Source organism: Zootermopsis nevadensis, unplaced genomic scaffold (assembly GCF_977971745.1).
Source record: "Zootermopsis nevadensis isolate Lab colony 2312 unplaced genomic scaffold, Znev_1.0 Znev_ptg000022l, whole genome shotgun sequence".
Lineage (NCBI taxonomy): Eukaryota > Metazoa > Arthropoda > Insecta > Blattodea > Termopsidae > Zootermopsis > Zootermopsis nevadensis.
The window spans coordinates 22,416,970-22,433,732 of NW_028259154.1; the positions used below are offsets into that span (position 1 = coordinate 22,416,970).

At 36.9% G+C, this 16,763-nt stretch overlaps 2 protein-coding genes across 9 annotated transcripts in view; both read right to left on the reverse strand.

The window, feature by feature from the left end:
- Positions 1-2,197, reverse strand: part of LOC110834245 (G1/S-specific cyclin-D2) — a 40,970-nt gene extending 38,773 nt beyond the window's left edge. The window contains exon 1 of the mRNA XM_022073191.2: positions 1,425-2,197. Coding sequence (XP_021928883.1) covers positions 1,425-1,622 — 198 coding nt within the window. The 5' untranslated portion in view covers positions 1,623-2,197. The remainder of the gene's footprint in view (positions 1-1,424) is intronic.
- A 136-nt stretch (positions 2,198-2,333) lies between these two features.
- The window catches only part of LOC110834244 (over compensating males), a 34,925-nt gene continuing 20,495 nt past the window's right edge, over positions 2,334-16,763 (reverse strand). For 4 of the 8 annotated variants that reach the window (XM_022073190.2, XM_087353685.1, XM_087353687.1 and 1 more), the window contains 8 exons: positions 15,369-15,620; positions 14,151-14,274; positions 13,088-13,246; positions 11,982-12,096; positions 10,968-11,082; positions 8,934-9,022; positions 7,071-8,548; positions 2,334-6,623 (listed from right to left, as the gene is read on the reverse strand). In XM_022073190.2, the coding sequence (XP_021928882.2) occupies positions 5,235-6,623; positions 7,071-8,548; positions 8,934-9,022; positions 10,968-11,082; positions 11,982-12,096; positions 13,088-13,246; positions 14,151-14,274; positions 15,369-15,620 (3,721 nt within the window). In that variant the 3' untranslated portion in view covers positions 2,334-5,234. Of the gene's footprint in view, positions 6,624-7,070; positions 8,549-8,933; positions 9,023-10,967; positions 11,083-11,981; positions 12,097-13,087; positions 13,247-14,150; positions 14,275-15,368; positions 15,621-16,763 lie in introns of those variants that run through there. The other 4 variants (XM_087353688.1, XM_087353689.1, XM_087353691.1 and 1 more) reach the window with 4 other exon arrangements.

The window sequence follows — 16,763 nt, forward strand, 5'->3', positions numbered from 1 at the left end:
CATGAGCACCAAACTTTATATACCAAAAGTACAGAAAATGTTCTGCTGACAAATTCCATACTACACTTGCGGAGCCGATGAGACTATTTCCTCCGTCATGAAAAAGTTGAGATACTGCAGGTATTTTACACCCAAGGCAGTCCATGTAGGCTTTGTTGTGGACAAAGTGGCGATAGGGGCGGGTTTTTCTCAAAATCTTTCGGTTTTCCCCTGTCATCATTCCACCGCTACTCCGTATAGTATACCTGGGGGTGGACAATGGGCCCGTTAGCCCAACGAAGACGTCTCGCCCCACCGTAACAAGAAGTAGCAGCTTTAAACTATGAGTTTGAAGACCGGTCGGACATACGGCACACACGAAAAAAACAGCAAAGAAGTGCATTTTGCATTTTAGTTGGAACACCTCATCAAATAGGCCATTTGGTAGACCGATGCTAACGTATAAAATTGGTTAGGGGAATCTACAATGTACTCGTGTGTGTTCCGTGCCAGGGAAGCACCTACATTAACTTACAGACGAACTGCCTGATGAGATCGTCCTCTCATCAGCATCGATAGGCCATAGTCTGATCCTGTCAAGGCCTTCAGACAAGACAATCCCGTTAACATAAGCACATCCCCAATTGCAAGATGCCGTTTACCAATTCCAGTTATGCGGGAATGATTAAACCTCACGCACAACTCTAACTAGATGCTTTCTAATTGGTTCGTTTACTACGAACTCCTAGTACTGCTCTGTTAGTTAAATCACAGTGGGATGTGAGATGAGAGAAATACATGCACATTTAATCTGAACCTCAAAGATCCCAACACTTACCTCTCAAATGCTCTATCTAGCTAGCACACATGCACTAATATCTGAAAGTTAATCATTTGACAGAATGGTATTCTGCTGAAAACAGACTACAACTGTCGAAAGACAAATTTGGTAACAATACAAAGATAACACAAAAACTATACGAGCTAGGTGCAGGGACCTTCACAGGGAAAAACAGTCATTCATCGAACAATTTAATCTACGGCGGAATATATGTAACAAACACAAAACAAAACAGTGAATAAAATTGAAATATGTTATAATATAATATGCTGTATTCCGTTCGTATAATTTTGAATTATCAATTGTTTATTTTCTCCTCAACATGGCACCGTTTTTGTATGTAAATTGTCAATTTCCAATTCTTCCTGTTGCAAGACAGCATCACTCTTCATATCACAACTCACGCAAAAGCGGTCTAAACCTAGTAACAAATCATAGTTATCCATATGGTTCCCGCTATTTCTTATGCGATAACCTATTAAGAATGCAGAAAATACGTACTTGCAGAGTACCAATTTCGTCATTAAATATTGTAAAAACAACCGACATTTCACAATTTACTTGTGCTCGATAACTGACAGTCATATACTAAAACAACACTTACCTCCAACATCCATGTCGACACAACTTTCCGCATGAAAGGCTGAATATCTTTCTGTACAGTCCCAAAGTAATTGCAAGTAGGTGTGTACACTGTCTCTAAGTCCAATAAATTTTGCAAAACTCTCATGTCTTCAAAAATAACACGATCTCTTTCTGCTAATCTGCAATCTGCAAGCCTTTCAGCGCACAATAAATCCATTCTTCAAGGAGAGATCAATCGCTGCAGCTGAAAACACAAGTCGTGTTGACAGCTCCAAAGCAATATTCCCACCTGATAACACAACGAAATGTTAGCCACAAAAGAAGTTTTATTATGGGTAATAATACACACTGAAGCACCCAGTTAACGCTGCCTATATTTAAAAACCAGTGCCACTGAGATGTCAGGGTCAGCTCCACACGTGTTCACTTCAAGGCAACTAGCTACACACTCTACACAAAACCTTCTATGCACTTACATCTCCACGGCCAGACCACAAATGCCACACAACTTTTCTCTCTGGCGGTAGCCCAACGATACAACAGGTCTACTCATGAAAATCAACGCACTCTATCGGAAACATTGCAACTTATAAAAAAATTATTAGGTGGAGCAGAGGGGGCATGCGATAATCTGTGGAATCGCGGATCGTCACAGGTTCAACAAATGAGATGTTCGTACCTGTTTATGTCCTAAATTAGAAGTGGAGGTGGAAGGAATAACTAGTATGATGCCACCCTTTAAGTTTTGCCCAGAATGTAAAACGCAATAACCGGAAATCAAGACTGGAAATTACAGAAAACTGCAAAGTCGTTCTATTCTGGGTATCAAAACCTATACAAGCAGGACCTACTGGTGGAGGGGGAGATCGTAATAAATTTGTTCTGATGGGTTGTACATCTAGCTTATACAGAAACAAATGCCAGGAAGGAACAACCATAAAACTGTAGTGATTTATTAAACAATTAGAAAATATGGTTTGGTATTGTGGACTGGACTGAACAGGCCCAACACAATATATGCCACTCATACAAATCCTATCACCCCACTCAGCTTCATGTCTATCCTGGCTCTGAACTCAGAAACAATACAACTTTTTCTTTCACATTTTGCTACTTCCATGCCACCTATTTGCCTGCCATTAATAAGAGCTATGCACAACAAATATGTTTACTGTTCTGATAAAACCTTGATCTTTCTCCAGAACCATGTCACCAAACTGGATATGCCTATCCACCCCTTGATCCAGCCTGATCTTTGTGAAACTGTATGAACAGCATGCCATTGGACACACCCATTTGATTCTGTTAAACTCCCTCTCACTATTAAAATAAAATGGTAGCATAGGAGGAGGGAACAAACTATCACTGAATATGGGGTCCTAATATGGTAATATATCTACGTGAAAATCTAAATTCTTGTTTGCCAAGATATTTATAAAATGTAGGATAACAAGATGGTGAACACACAATTTTGTTTATAAGCATCATTATAACATGACACTGAAATTTGTACTGTAACATGTTATAAACATATCTACAAATCATGCATTAAACACTTTCTTCATATCCTGATTTGTTGTGCTGCAAGTGCAAAATCATGAAATCCTAGCAAAGGGACACAACTTTGTGAGGTTAGAAGTTATCACAGCAGTGAAGTTGTAAACTATGGTCTTCTGGTTTGTGATATTATATAGTCTCATGGGTAGTCACCCATATTCTCCTGAAACACTTTTATCAACCTAAGAGACTATACAGCCTCACAACCCACAAGACAGCAAATAATGGACATTACTTGTGTTACCCAGAAGAGGGATACAGCACAAAATATAAACTTGTCCACAGCTTGCTTCACCTAACATATTTCTCACCATGTTTTCGGTATCTCATTCTCTTTCTTATGCACAATGTGAGAATTTCCTACATGTGTTTCATGGTACTAATTAATGTTTCAGCATATACTACTTTAACTGCAGATGCTGGATATACTTTTTTACTGCAGTTAATTAGAAAAGTTCATGTCTGATTTACAGTTCAATATTTAATATTAATATTTCCCTGGCAGAAAATTATATTATTTATAAATATTAAAATAAATATATCAATCAAGTAATGTGAAAGTAGACTACAGAAATTAAATGCTGGGTGTAAATTTTAAATGAGGGCTCTACTCTATTAATGTATATTCTGAAACATTAAATTTCCACTCTCAAATTATTTAAGATCAACTAAATGAAGAAAATGAAACTGGCAGGATGTATTATTAAAGTACGACTATAAGTATAGTTTAAAAATCGCCATTTTGTGAACAGGTGTGAAGCATATCAGTTTTATGACAAGACATATTCAAGGACTACACGTTTTTAAATGACAGTATTGGGATTTCACAACATAAAATAAGATTTCCCACCAACTTTTGGTTTCCAGCTTCAACTATATATCAAATTAATTGTATCTCGAAACCAAAAACCAGTACACATGAAGACAAACTCACAGTCTAGTAAAGTACCAAAGTATTTCATGTTATTTACTGTAACTTAAAGGTCTGACACAAACGTAAGGGTGAGCTGCACACAACAAAACAACTAAAAGAACTGTAATGAGCACGAGTTCAGAAAAGACTCTCTTTCAACTTACAACACTTGTTACTTTCCAAAATTTCACTTTACGGCCCTATAAAACTAGCCCCACACACCCTATTGGCATATTCATCGCCCTGATGATGGAGGCAGTATGACCTCTGAAACGTTGGTTAGCATCGACCAGACTACACAGCGCAACAACCCAGGAGACAGAAATCTTCAGCATCATATTTCTGTTACTTTGCTCTGTGATCAGAGTAAATATTTCTTAGCAAGTGTTCAAAATGCCGAGTTTGAAGTTACTTTTGTGGAAAACTTTGTTGGTTCAAACACCTGTCACCCTACTATTGACTGTTGCAATTCTGCATGCCCATTACAGATATTTAATTTTCACTAAATATTTTCACCAATCCAATGGCACTACAGACTCATATGGGCCTTGGCCTCCTCCCATTCGGGAGGTTTCCTAGTCTTTGAAGTGTGCATCTGTAAGTAATAAATGACAAGCTCACTGCCTCTGCATTATTTCTACTGAATCCTGATTTGTCTGCTAGAGAATCAGGAGAGACGTGGGTGAGAAATGGCCGCTGAATTTAGCTTACGAGACATCTCGTATCATGCTCGTATGGTTCTTTTACATGCCGTAAATCTATGACATGTGATCGCTGGCTTTACTTCCCTCCAAAGTTGTGCTACGGATTTTTATTACCCTTAAAAATCCATCGACCTCAGCCGGGTTTGAACCCACGAACCTTGGGTCCAGTGGCAAGCACGCTAACCACTAGTCCACCAAGAAATATGTCAAATCAAAACCCAGATAACAATCATGATGCAGAATTATGTCATTCTAAAACCTTATTTAACATTTTTGATAAAATTACATATTTTATAAAAACAAATACTTCAAAATGAACAGTAATAATACAAATATAATGTTACTATCACTTGAGATTGCAAAGTTTATACTGACATATAGAATAGATACTTTTTTGGTTACAAATTAAAGGATGCCAAATTTTCAGCACTGATAATTTATACACGTGTATGGGTAACTTATCAGTAACATACTAATATATCACAAACAAAATTCCATTATGACTTACTTTTATAAAAAGAACATTCACTGTATTCAAAACTAAAGAACATACAAAATAGTTATCACTTGCCATTTCTAACAGGTTATTATATATTACATGAATATTTAACAGTTTAGATATTTTAGAAAACTCACAAAATGTAATTATTTACAATCATGTACAAGATTTTAATTTGTATAATACTAATTTCCTTCTACTGCTACTTCTGGTTACCATCATTTCTACTGGAGACTTCGTCCTATTTCTCCCAGAACCTGCCCTTACCATATGTTTTGCTGTATTTCCAGTGTCTTCTTGAGCTTTAGACTTTGATTTTGGACTTAAAGTATTGGGGGAATCTTGTTTTGGCAAAGACATTGCAGATCTATCTAATAGTTTTTTAGGTGATGCTCGAACACTGTAAACGCTTTTATTTCGTAACTTCTCATCTGATGTTCTACCACTGGATATGTCACACTGAGATTTTTCATCTGATAAGCCAAGAATAGAAAAGTTAGTTTCAGATCTAACATCAACAGAACCATTGTTCTCAGAGATTTCTCTGTTTTCACTTCTGTTACTTGTCACTGCCATATCTGCAACCACTGGTTGTCTATCGCTAACTTTTTCAGTTTTTTCACTCGCAATCCTATTACCATTGTAAACACTATTCTTACTGCATGTAATGTCTGAAAACCCTGTAACACTTTCCATGAAAAGTCTTCTAGAAGAAACAGGTGATGCCACATTCAGATTAAACGGCTCTGGCTCCATCGACTTCACGTCAGTTGTGATTATTTTGCTTATTGAGATGTTAGAAGCAGCAGTTCTAAAGCAAAATGTAGGGTTCTTCTTTAAATTATAATGACTGGCAGAAGGTACTTTCCTTGAAACTGGAATGAAACCTGAGGATGATTCTAATTTTGGGGGGAGTATGGTGGCTGCGTGTGAATCTGAACTTACGACAGATACTACAGGTTTATTCTGTGCTGTATTCACAAGATCTCGCATCAAAACATGAGATGCAGTAGAGTTTGTATGAGTTGAGCGAGTTGTTAAAGTCGATTTTGGAAAACTATTGGTTGTAGGTACGTATGTATCGGAGACCAGATCACAAGATATTTTTCTCACTTTGTCAGGTACAACAGCAGCACACACACCAGGTTGAAGTCGTTCTATTTCTATAGTCGGATTTAAAGAGTTTGTGCTGAGTTTTGATGGCTGCACAGGTTTAACTATTGAAGATTCCAGTGAACGGTGGCAATCTTTATTAAGACTAGTGTTTGGATTCGCAACCGCAAGCAATGGGATACTATTTATATTAGCACCACTGTTTAAATTCTTAGAGTTTTTAACCACACTTGATGGTGATTGTGTTGGAACATATACTGGATAACATACGGGTGCTGAATAGACTTGGTGTCCATTGCAGATCAGGTACTGATTGTTCTTACTTCTCTCAAAACCGATCAACCTATTTCCAGCAGCACATAAATTTTTTCTGTTGACTGGTTGCAATACGTGAACAAAATGACTGGAAGGGTGACCCACACTGGATGCAATCTGAAACATGAAATAAAAAGTGACAAAAAATGGTTTACATAATAATGCAACAATTTTAAATAATCTGAGTGACACAAACACACAAATCTTCATGGGTTTCAAAAAGAATACGAAAAAATATTGCTTAGGAAAGTACAGTTATTCTTTTATCAGAGAGATATTTGTATCCCAAGATAAGTACAAAGTTTTTAAACTAAAATAACCTGTAATAGTTGTGCCAAAAGAACTACATACAAGAAAACAGCTTATAATCACTAGTACCTGCTTCATAGGCTGTTTGTTCACTGGTGAAGAACGAATTAAGATCACAAAGAAAGAGACAAGCGGGAAGATTGAAAACATGCCAGAAAGATGATAACCTACTTCCAAAGTATTACCTACGCACCACTCATCACTGTGTTCCCTTAAATTTGTTAAATAATCTAAGAAATAATCACTGTTTCCTACCTGAGGTCTGACCTGTTTAGTTCGTTGGTTGCTGCCTTCATCAGTGGCCACGCTGTTTTTCACTGTACTAGCACTAATGCTGCTGCTGGTCATAGTTGTATTTGAACATGCTGATGGTAAAACAGCCACAAACACAGGGGTGGCAGTTCCTATCTTCTGTGCAGCATCGGTACAAGACAGGGAATTTATATTTTTCCCAATTTGGCCACTTGTTAGAACATGGTGCCCCATTTTATTTCCTGAAAGAACTCTTCCAGAAACCAATTTACATTTAGAATTGTCGAAAACAGCATATTTTAAATCAGAACTCTGGCCGTGAAGAATGTTTCCCTTCAGTGATGGAGCACTAACGGACACTGTCTCATTTGTACTGGGACTCTTAGAGATGCTCATTTGTGTAGGCAAATCACTGACTGGGTTTTTTACAGCAATGTCTTTTTCAGCAGAATTATCAGCTTTTACACAATTATTTTGTAGATTCCTACTCAACTGGTGCGTTCGTACTTTTTTGAGAAGGCCGTCTTCTACGTCATTCACGTTATTAGGCAGTATTAAATTTCCAGATGAGTTTAAACCGAGCTGTTGTTGTTTTAAATTAAACTTATCTGCATTATGCAATATAAAATTTGTGTCCTGTCTCGCTCCAGGTGAAGTTGAGGTCCTGATTGTCTTGTTGTCAACAGAAATAGAAATTCTCTTTCTCTCTGAGGGCATCAAAGTGTACCACACACCACCACCATTAGAAACTGAACCCCCTACATCTATCTCCTCATTGGTGTCAATCCGATTTTTGGCCGAGTCTGGGACGGCATCTTTAACATCAAGTGACCCCATTAACAATTTTCTTGGCTCTTTCTGAACAATTTGTTCTGAGACTGCCTTCCTTGTGACTTCCTCTGATTTATTTATTTTTTGCACAGCAGGAAACCTAATGAATCCTATGGATTCATCTGATGACTTCTTCAAAATGCCAACAGTACTCAAGTTTTCAGGTGAGATGTCATTTACTTCTTTCTCAGATTTACTAGGAGAACCAATTAATTCATCCATTTTAACTATATGATTATCTTGCCTTTCAGATGTATCAGTATTTGGTTTTGAAGGAATAACTTGCAGTATGTCCAGAACAGTTGTAACTTCTGATTTCCTTTGCTTTCCTGAAGCACTAAATTTGGAATGAATGGCATCTTCAGCTTTGCTAACAAATGACTTATGTTTTCTATTTACTACATCCTGGAGGAGTTTATCTTCAACACACCCCCGTGGAATTCGAGTTACTGTCACCACATCCCTGTCCTCGGCGTCTGATATAGTTGGCACTGGTTCATCATCTTGCACAACTGAAATGCTCACAGAAACAGAATCATCATCCACGCCCTCTTTTAATTGCAAAGAGTGAGCTATCAGTGGCTTTTCATTATTTACCATTTCTGTGTTGATAACACTGTCTCCCACACAATTTTCATTTGTTACGCAATCTGAAACAAAGAAGATATACATGGCATGATTTGTAGAATATATGTAGATTGTTTGCTGCTGATTTCATTTTAGAATACCAAAGAGGTGGAGGAAAATATTCAAATGGATACTAGGGGAGTAAATTGTGATAACGTGAAGTGAATTTAACTGGCTGAGGATCATTGTGTTGGGATAAAATATTAAAAGGGGATTTATGAAACGAGAGAGCGAGGACTTATTTAATATTTTAATAGGCATACCACACGCCCGCAAATGCATAAAAAAACATTCAAACAGTGCTTCGTGTTAGGTACAGATAGCTGCAAACTAAAACTTCATATGAATAAAGTTTCAAATACTAATTTCGAAAACCTATTACATTATTTTAACAAAAAATAAACTCACCACCTGGATTACTTTCATTCCTGTTTTCTCTATCAAACTTGTGTGAAGGCAAAACATTCTGAGCATGATGAGAAGAATCCTTAGATTTCCTGTAAGAAAATTAACATATTTAATAGAACATAAGATAACCTCTATGCAATATATTCAGTAACAATACAATTTCTCTAAAAAGAATTCCTCCTCATCAAAATGGTAATTGAGAAACACGGGAATAAGACAATATATAATTCCAGTACTGGATACTGGGAACGACCCGTTCTCCAAGTGCCTGAGCACTGCGGGTCCCAACTTTATCGTTGGCTTGTTCTGTAGACATTCAGTAGGACTCCTTGGACGAGGGATCAGCCCGTCACAAGGCCTCTACCTGTACACAGGACAGCACGACACAAAAAATGCGGACAAACATTCAAGGCTTGAGTGGGATTCGCACCCACGGTCCCAGCGACCAAGCGGCACAAGGCCCACGCCTCAGACCGCACGGCCACTGCGGACACCAATCCCAGTACTATCACAGAGAATCAGGTGATATGTGGATGCATTATGGCACAACCAAACTAATGTATAGAATTTCTTAATTAGTTACACATTTAATTGGTTCTGTTGCAGAATAACATGTCAAAAGCAAAATAAAGTGGATGATAACATATTTGACATACATCATGTAATAATTTATATCAAAATACAAGTATCCCTCAATTCTGTTGGCCCAATTTGCGCCGATTCAGAATAATGCCGAGTTTTAAACCAGAAAGTCAAAAGGTGAAAAAAATATATTTTACTATTATTTATAACGTTTTACAATGTTTCTCGAACTGCTTCTTACACTAAATTGTAATTCCTACATTGCTGATTTTCAATAAAAATTATAAATAGTCAGCTCTGCAATTACGTATTTTTCGTTAACGCGAATTTGCTCCAATGAGATCGATGAATCGGTAAAAGCTGTTTGTGAAATGCAAACTTTTGCATATGCGAGTATGCTCTTATGCAGTTTCATTCTTGGTGCTTTAAACTTTCAAAGGACTAATTTAATCTCTGCGGAGGTACCGGGGTTATTTTTATTACACAATTTTCTATAGGTCGGTGTCTTACATGAATGCAACTATCGCATAACAGCAGAGATGACTGTACACATCAATCAAATGAAAGAATCGCGGGGACCAACGAATTGCCGATTGTAAATATATAAAATAAAAAGTAAAGCTGTCCCACTATGTGCCATGTAAGCGCTTGGGGTGAGTGGAGTTATAGCTCCTCTCTTTCTTGACCTAGGCACTAGATGGGGGTGAGTGGTCAGCATCACGCCCCGGCCGTGCTTTACCCCCGGGAAAGGACCTCGGTACCTATTGTAGAGGAGGCTGGGTGGGCCCCAGAGCCGGTGTGGACGCAGAGACTAGAGGAAAAATCCTCTGTCTCCGTCGGGAATCGAACCCCGGCCATCCAGCCCATAGCTAGTCACTATACTGACTGAGCTATCCCGGCTCGTAAAATGCATAAAATATATTTTTTAAATTCCCTTTATTTTATTTACGTTATTTCAGAGCTTTAAATGTAATGCCATTATATTACTCGTCAATGTTTGGGTGCTGGGAAAGCATGTCATTGACTTCCCATTGATTTACATTATAAAAGAATTTCAATTTACGCCAATTCCGATTACGCCGGTTTGTCCAGGAACGCGATCGAGGGCTACCTGTACACAATTTTTCATTATGCAGTACTTCTTTAACTATACAGTTGTTTATAGTGAGACTGTTTTGTGTGCTACCAAGTACATTGGAATTAAGCTGCATAACTCCTGCTTATTTGGTCATGGGCATTGATATCACTATAAGTGACCGACCTATGTAGTTACTTTAAGAAGTTCGGATGAAGACAGAGTGCTCTTGTGAAGACACAGTAAACCAAAATTAAATAGTATGTGTGTAGACAGTTAAAAATAATGAAATGTAATTTTAAATGCCACGGGAAAACTAACTGTACAGTCAGCACTAAACTCACAACACAAAGAAAGAAGCAACATTTACTCCTAACCTGGATGATGCATCACTGAAAGTTGCATTTACATTAAAAACAACAGGAATCTTGTCACCTAAAACCTCTTTTAACTTGGCCATTTCCCTATTTCTGTCTTCAACAAATGGAAGAGCTGGAAAACAGAAACATATTAATGTGATTTTTATGTATGAAATTTGACAACAAATATCATATATTAGACATAAAAATAATCTCTTGCCTTGAAGGAAGAATGCAGATTACAATTGCTTGAAATCAAGGTGCTCAGGAAGATATTTGGACCTAGGAGGGATGAAATAATCGGGGAATTTTGAATATCGCATAACGAGGAGCTGCGTGAATTGTATGGTCACCTACCATAGTGAGGATATTGAAATCTAAGAGGTTCTGATCGGCTGGACATGTAGCATGCATGGGGGGGGGGGGGGCTGTGGCAAGGGCTACATACAGAATTTTGGTAGGGAATCCTTCTGGAAAACGACCACTGGGCAGACCAAGGAGATGGGAGGATCACATCAAGATGGGTCTTAGGAAGGTGAGATGTGACGATGATGGCAAATGGATGGAGTTGGCTCTGGATTGTGGCCGGTGGCGGGCTATGGTGTTGTCGATGTTGGACCTGAAGGTTCTGGTACCAGGGAGTTAGTTAGTTAGTTAGACAAGGTCACAAGTTACTTTTGGTGGGGAGGGACACAGGACATAAGCACCTGGCATGCAAAGTATGCAAAATAGTAAGTGAATTTCATGATGCTGACAAGAAAAACCCGGTACACATGTAAAATATGTCAATGCAAATTGCCTGGATATTTCCTGTTAGTTCAATAGCACTGATAACAAATGAACTGAGATGTTGAGTACAAAAATATTGGTGTCAAGACTGAGAAACAATATGCATTCACTACTAATATCTACTGATGTATGTGACTTGAATGGCAACCTAAATGACTGAAAGAGATTCTCAAGAAACTGTTCCTACTAACGCTAAACACCTAAATACATTATCAGTTAATGTGTGAGTTTGTAGTTCCTTACCTTTCAATAACTGATAGAATCTTGAAAAATTTGTTAGTCTTCTCTTACTGAGTACCTCCAGTTCTGACAGGAGCTTCATATTTGTAAGATCAACATTTTTAACTTCATTTATAGCCTGTAAAAGCCAATCATATCATGAAGTTAACAAAATATGAAGGGAAGAATATTCATACCACAAAGGTAATTAGTATGGTATTTAAGATTTTAAAAGCAGCAGTAAGGCATATTTGAATCTTTGAATCATATGACCACAAAATGACAATCTGACAGTATGCAACGCCCACATTAACTGAAAGGACTTCGTGAACTTCAGTAATACCAACCACAGATTATGTTTAACCCCACTAGAAAAAATTAATAATTTATTTGAATGATTTCAGAAAGGCATTAAGCCTTTATGACCTACAGTGCACATTGTACGATCTGGCAACTACAGTGTGGGTGGGAAGTAAGTAAGACTGTGGATTCCATTCCCGGTTGTTTGAGGAAGCTGGTGGATGCCGCCGGTGCCTACATTGAATTTTAAGCTATGCGTCCATATTCCCATTTAAAAAGGTACATGTAAAAATTATTTTCAATATCGTTGCATTGGAAATATAGAGGTTATAACCATTTCTCAATGCCTACTTACTTCCTACCCACCCTGTATATTCAAATGACTGTAGTAGCTATTTCAAAAAGGTGGAGTCAGAGTCATGAAGCAGATGCTCCACCTGTCACTGTATCTACAAGTCACGTATAGTATGCGGCATACAGCATTTACTAACGCCACTGAAAATCCAATACAATTGTTTTACTCTGTGCAATCAATGCCTACAATTTGCATGCATGCAAACATAGCAGGGCGTATCTATATCGCCTTTCAACTTTACTTTAGAATGTAACATCAGGAAAGCCAAAGAAAACACAGAAGGAGTGGTACTTAACCAGACCCATCAGCTTCTGGTCTATGCTGAAAATTTAAGTATTATGGATATGAGGTTACAGCAACAAGTGTGAAGACGACTGTCTTTTACGATGTAAAACCAGACTACATACCAAAAGACAGCCATCATCAATCACGTTATATATTCAGGTAAATATGGCATATTCATTTTTACAATCACCAGCTTAAGTATGTTGTCACTGTCGGTTCTACAAAGTTGCTCTTCTGACAAGAATGTGGACCCAAGTTTGTGGAAGCCATGAAGCAACTCAGGCTCAAGGCTGGTATGCGCTACAGTGCTCTTTTGTTGTCGTCCAAACACTCCTATCTCTGTTAAGAACTGTGAAGAGTAAGAAATATTACAGCTGTAGCTGGCTGGTTTATAGGTTACTTAACAAATGTATATCAAATTCAGAGGTTATTTAGGATAAGATGATTATCAATGAGTACAGAGGGAAAAGAATAGGTAGTGTCCTGTTTTGAGGCTATAAGAGACATGCAAGTACATAGAGCATGGGAAATGCAGAAATATTCAAACTATGATGTAAAAAAACCAGAAACAAAGGCTCAAGAAAATAAGTGGCATTTTATAAACAAGTATTAAGAATGAAGGATAAGATTACTAGAAATAGTAGGTCCAAAAATGAAGGGAGAACACTACATAAAATGCCATAAGAGGACTTTATGAACACACAAAGCATTTTCTTCCTTGGTATTCCTCAATAATAAAGAAACAGAAATGTAAAGTTGTACAGCACAACACTGCAGCAGTTAAAATCAGCCATCCAGAGGAAAGGCCCTGACTAGCTCACAGAGAAAGTGATCCTTCAAGACAACACTTGCCCCAAACAGCCCACATCCCAACAGAACTACCGAAGCAATTTCAATGGAAATATCTTGCCTATCCACCAAATAGCCCAAACTTTGCAACCCAGGATGATCTCCTCAAGATGACAGAGAGAAGGAAAACACATCTGACAAGGTGCACCAGTAGGTGCAAATACTAAGACAAGATTTATTTTCTGTAGGAATCAAACATGTGGTATCAGAAGGATAACTGTCTCAGTTACTTCAGTGATCACATGGAGAAACAAATAATTTGACTGTTACTCCTTGTTCTTTTGTGTGTGTATGTTGAAATAAGAAATATGAGAATAACACACCCTTGAAAGTTATTCAATGAACAACTCTCATACATACATGAAAATATTATTTACATTTTATGGAGAAATTTTTCTACTTACATGACTCCCATTCAATATTTTGCAATTAAACAGTTCGCAAAATTTGGTATCCACAGTTGCATGTTTAACTCTCCATAAAAGTGTAATGTTATGTGGAATAAACTCTACTTTCTTCTTTAGTTCACTGTTAACAATGTAACAAAACAAAATATAAGAAAACACAAAGCAAGTAATCATTAAATAAAAACCACCTACTTATATAATGTGTGCTTTCAACACCTTTCTTTGGGACAGAAAACTTCATACAAAGTTCTAGGTATAATTAATAACTATAAATTTCTTTGCAACACACTACACTGTTTCATCTTGAAAACAAACCTTCAGAAAGGCACACTATCCTAATATTTGTATCTACCATCATACAACAATAATAACTGTTTCATATAAAATTTGTGGCACTTTCATAATTTTTACAATGCTGAACTGATTATTACCATTATGAGCAAAGATGTTGTACTAGTAGTGCCTGTCACATTTTGCCAAGATGCCAGAGGACTTACAACATAATCTGAACTTAACCTCCTCCACCTGACTGTTACACAAATGCCCAGCATGTGATTCTTTTATGTTCATGGCAAAATATTATTATTATGACCAAGATGACAGGAGTGAGTAACAGGACATTAAACTTCCAAGTCTAAAAATATATTTCACCATCTGGATGATTGTTGTACTAAAATCTGGATAATTAGTTAACAATGCAATATAGTTCTTGCATTTAATATACCTACTGCTCTTTAACCCTCCAGTATATGGTTGTGGGACATTTAAAAATCCTCTTGACTCAAAATGTTTACATAAATAAAAATAAACACATAAAAAGGTATCACAGTTTTTAAGAAAATATTGCAGAGAAGTTTTCCACAAATGGCATGTCACCACAAAGTTACAGGTGTGCCACAAATTTTTGTAAGTTGTACATTCATATGTTATAACTAGAAAAAGGCTGTGTCATCTTTTTTGATCATAATTTGCATCACACACATTCTAGTTCTTAATTGATAGTTTTATTCAACATGTGTCAGGTTTTGCTTTCACATGCCTGCACACTTGTAGGACAAGAATCTATATATAGTACATATTTATGGCCATGTACAGTTTCATATCCTCTCTGTGAGGTGAAATATTGTGGTGTGCTGTCATGTGTCTTTGACAAATAGGGTATGCAGCAAGCGGAAAACTAAAATAACAATTTCACATATATTTTTCAGTACTTACTCTGTAAGCCAATGTGAAGCTGTTTCCAAGTTCTTGAAGTAAACCCTTTCACCCTGCAGAGAGAATGGACTTTTTAGCATAACAGATTTGTTATGGTACATGACAGCTTTTATGTAGCCAACACTGGGAATGGAAGGTACGAGTTTGATCTCCACAGCGGTTTTCCCAACTGACATCACTGGTGACCCTTGTGGAAATAGTGGTTCTGCATCCTTTGGAGCTTCAGATGAGTTTTTCAACACAGAATCCACACTGTAAAAGAATTAACAAAGGACAATTTAAAGTAAAGCAACTACAGAATTACTTTGTAATTCTGCACCTCCCATTGGTTCTGATGTGCAGATACAAGCCTGTTGTTGACTGAGGCACTTGGCTGACATGATACAGTCAAAAATGAAATATTCATACCAAAAACTGGCCTTGATGAAAAATGAATAAAGGAATATTTACCACGTCACAAATACAATTCACAACCATTACCAGAAAACACATAAAATATATAAATTCTACTGGGATGCCAGTGTCATCACAGATAAAACAGTTCCCAATATTAAACCTGATAAATTGATCATAAATAAAGCAAAATTGAGCATAATAGATAACATTCCCTTGGAAAAAGACATAATAAGAGCAATATCAGAAAAGCTTCTGAAATAAAATAAAAAAGCAAAAACTGTGAGTCATTCTTTAAAGAAATGGACTAATATTAAAACATAACAGGTACTTCAGATACTGAAACATGTCATATTATAAGAAGTTTCTAAACAATGCTCTGTAATACATGCATTTATTAAACATGTAAATCATATATAGTCTGGTTATAAAAACATAAGACACACTATATCAGACATATGCCACATATGGTCCAAATGCCATAACAAGACCGTCATAATTTATGGCCTGTAAACCTGTAACAGCTTTTTCAAAGCAGGCATAATTTTTTTAAAAAAATTTAAATAGTCATTAGCTTATCTGTATTTTACTACAATAAACGTTTTGGCTTTGGATTTACACTATCTTAGTGAAGTGAGATTTCAGCTGGGAATTTCTGTGATGATTCTGCTCACATAATCACTGAGAAAGAAGTTGGTAGATGAGGACTAGATTTTCCCAAAATCAAGAAGCTTGGCATGCTCAGATACTCTTTGCCCTTTCCCACTTGTTAATACAGGGAGCATGGTCAATCCATTCAATACAGTCAATATTTTTCCTGTGGCTTTGGTTAATTTGGTGATCAACCTTCAGGTTCCCTAAGTCAACTAGTTAGTTATGTTCTAACATAATGAGAGCTAAATCTGAATATTTAAATATATAAAATTAAGCATTTGAAGTTGAGATCTGAAGAAGAGTTCAAATTCAAGTTCAAAGAGATATTCCAAACAGAATTCATAGATT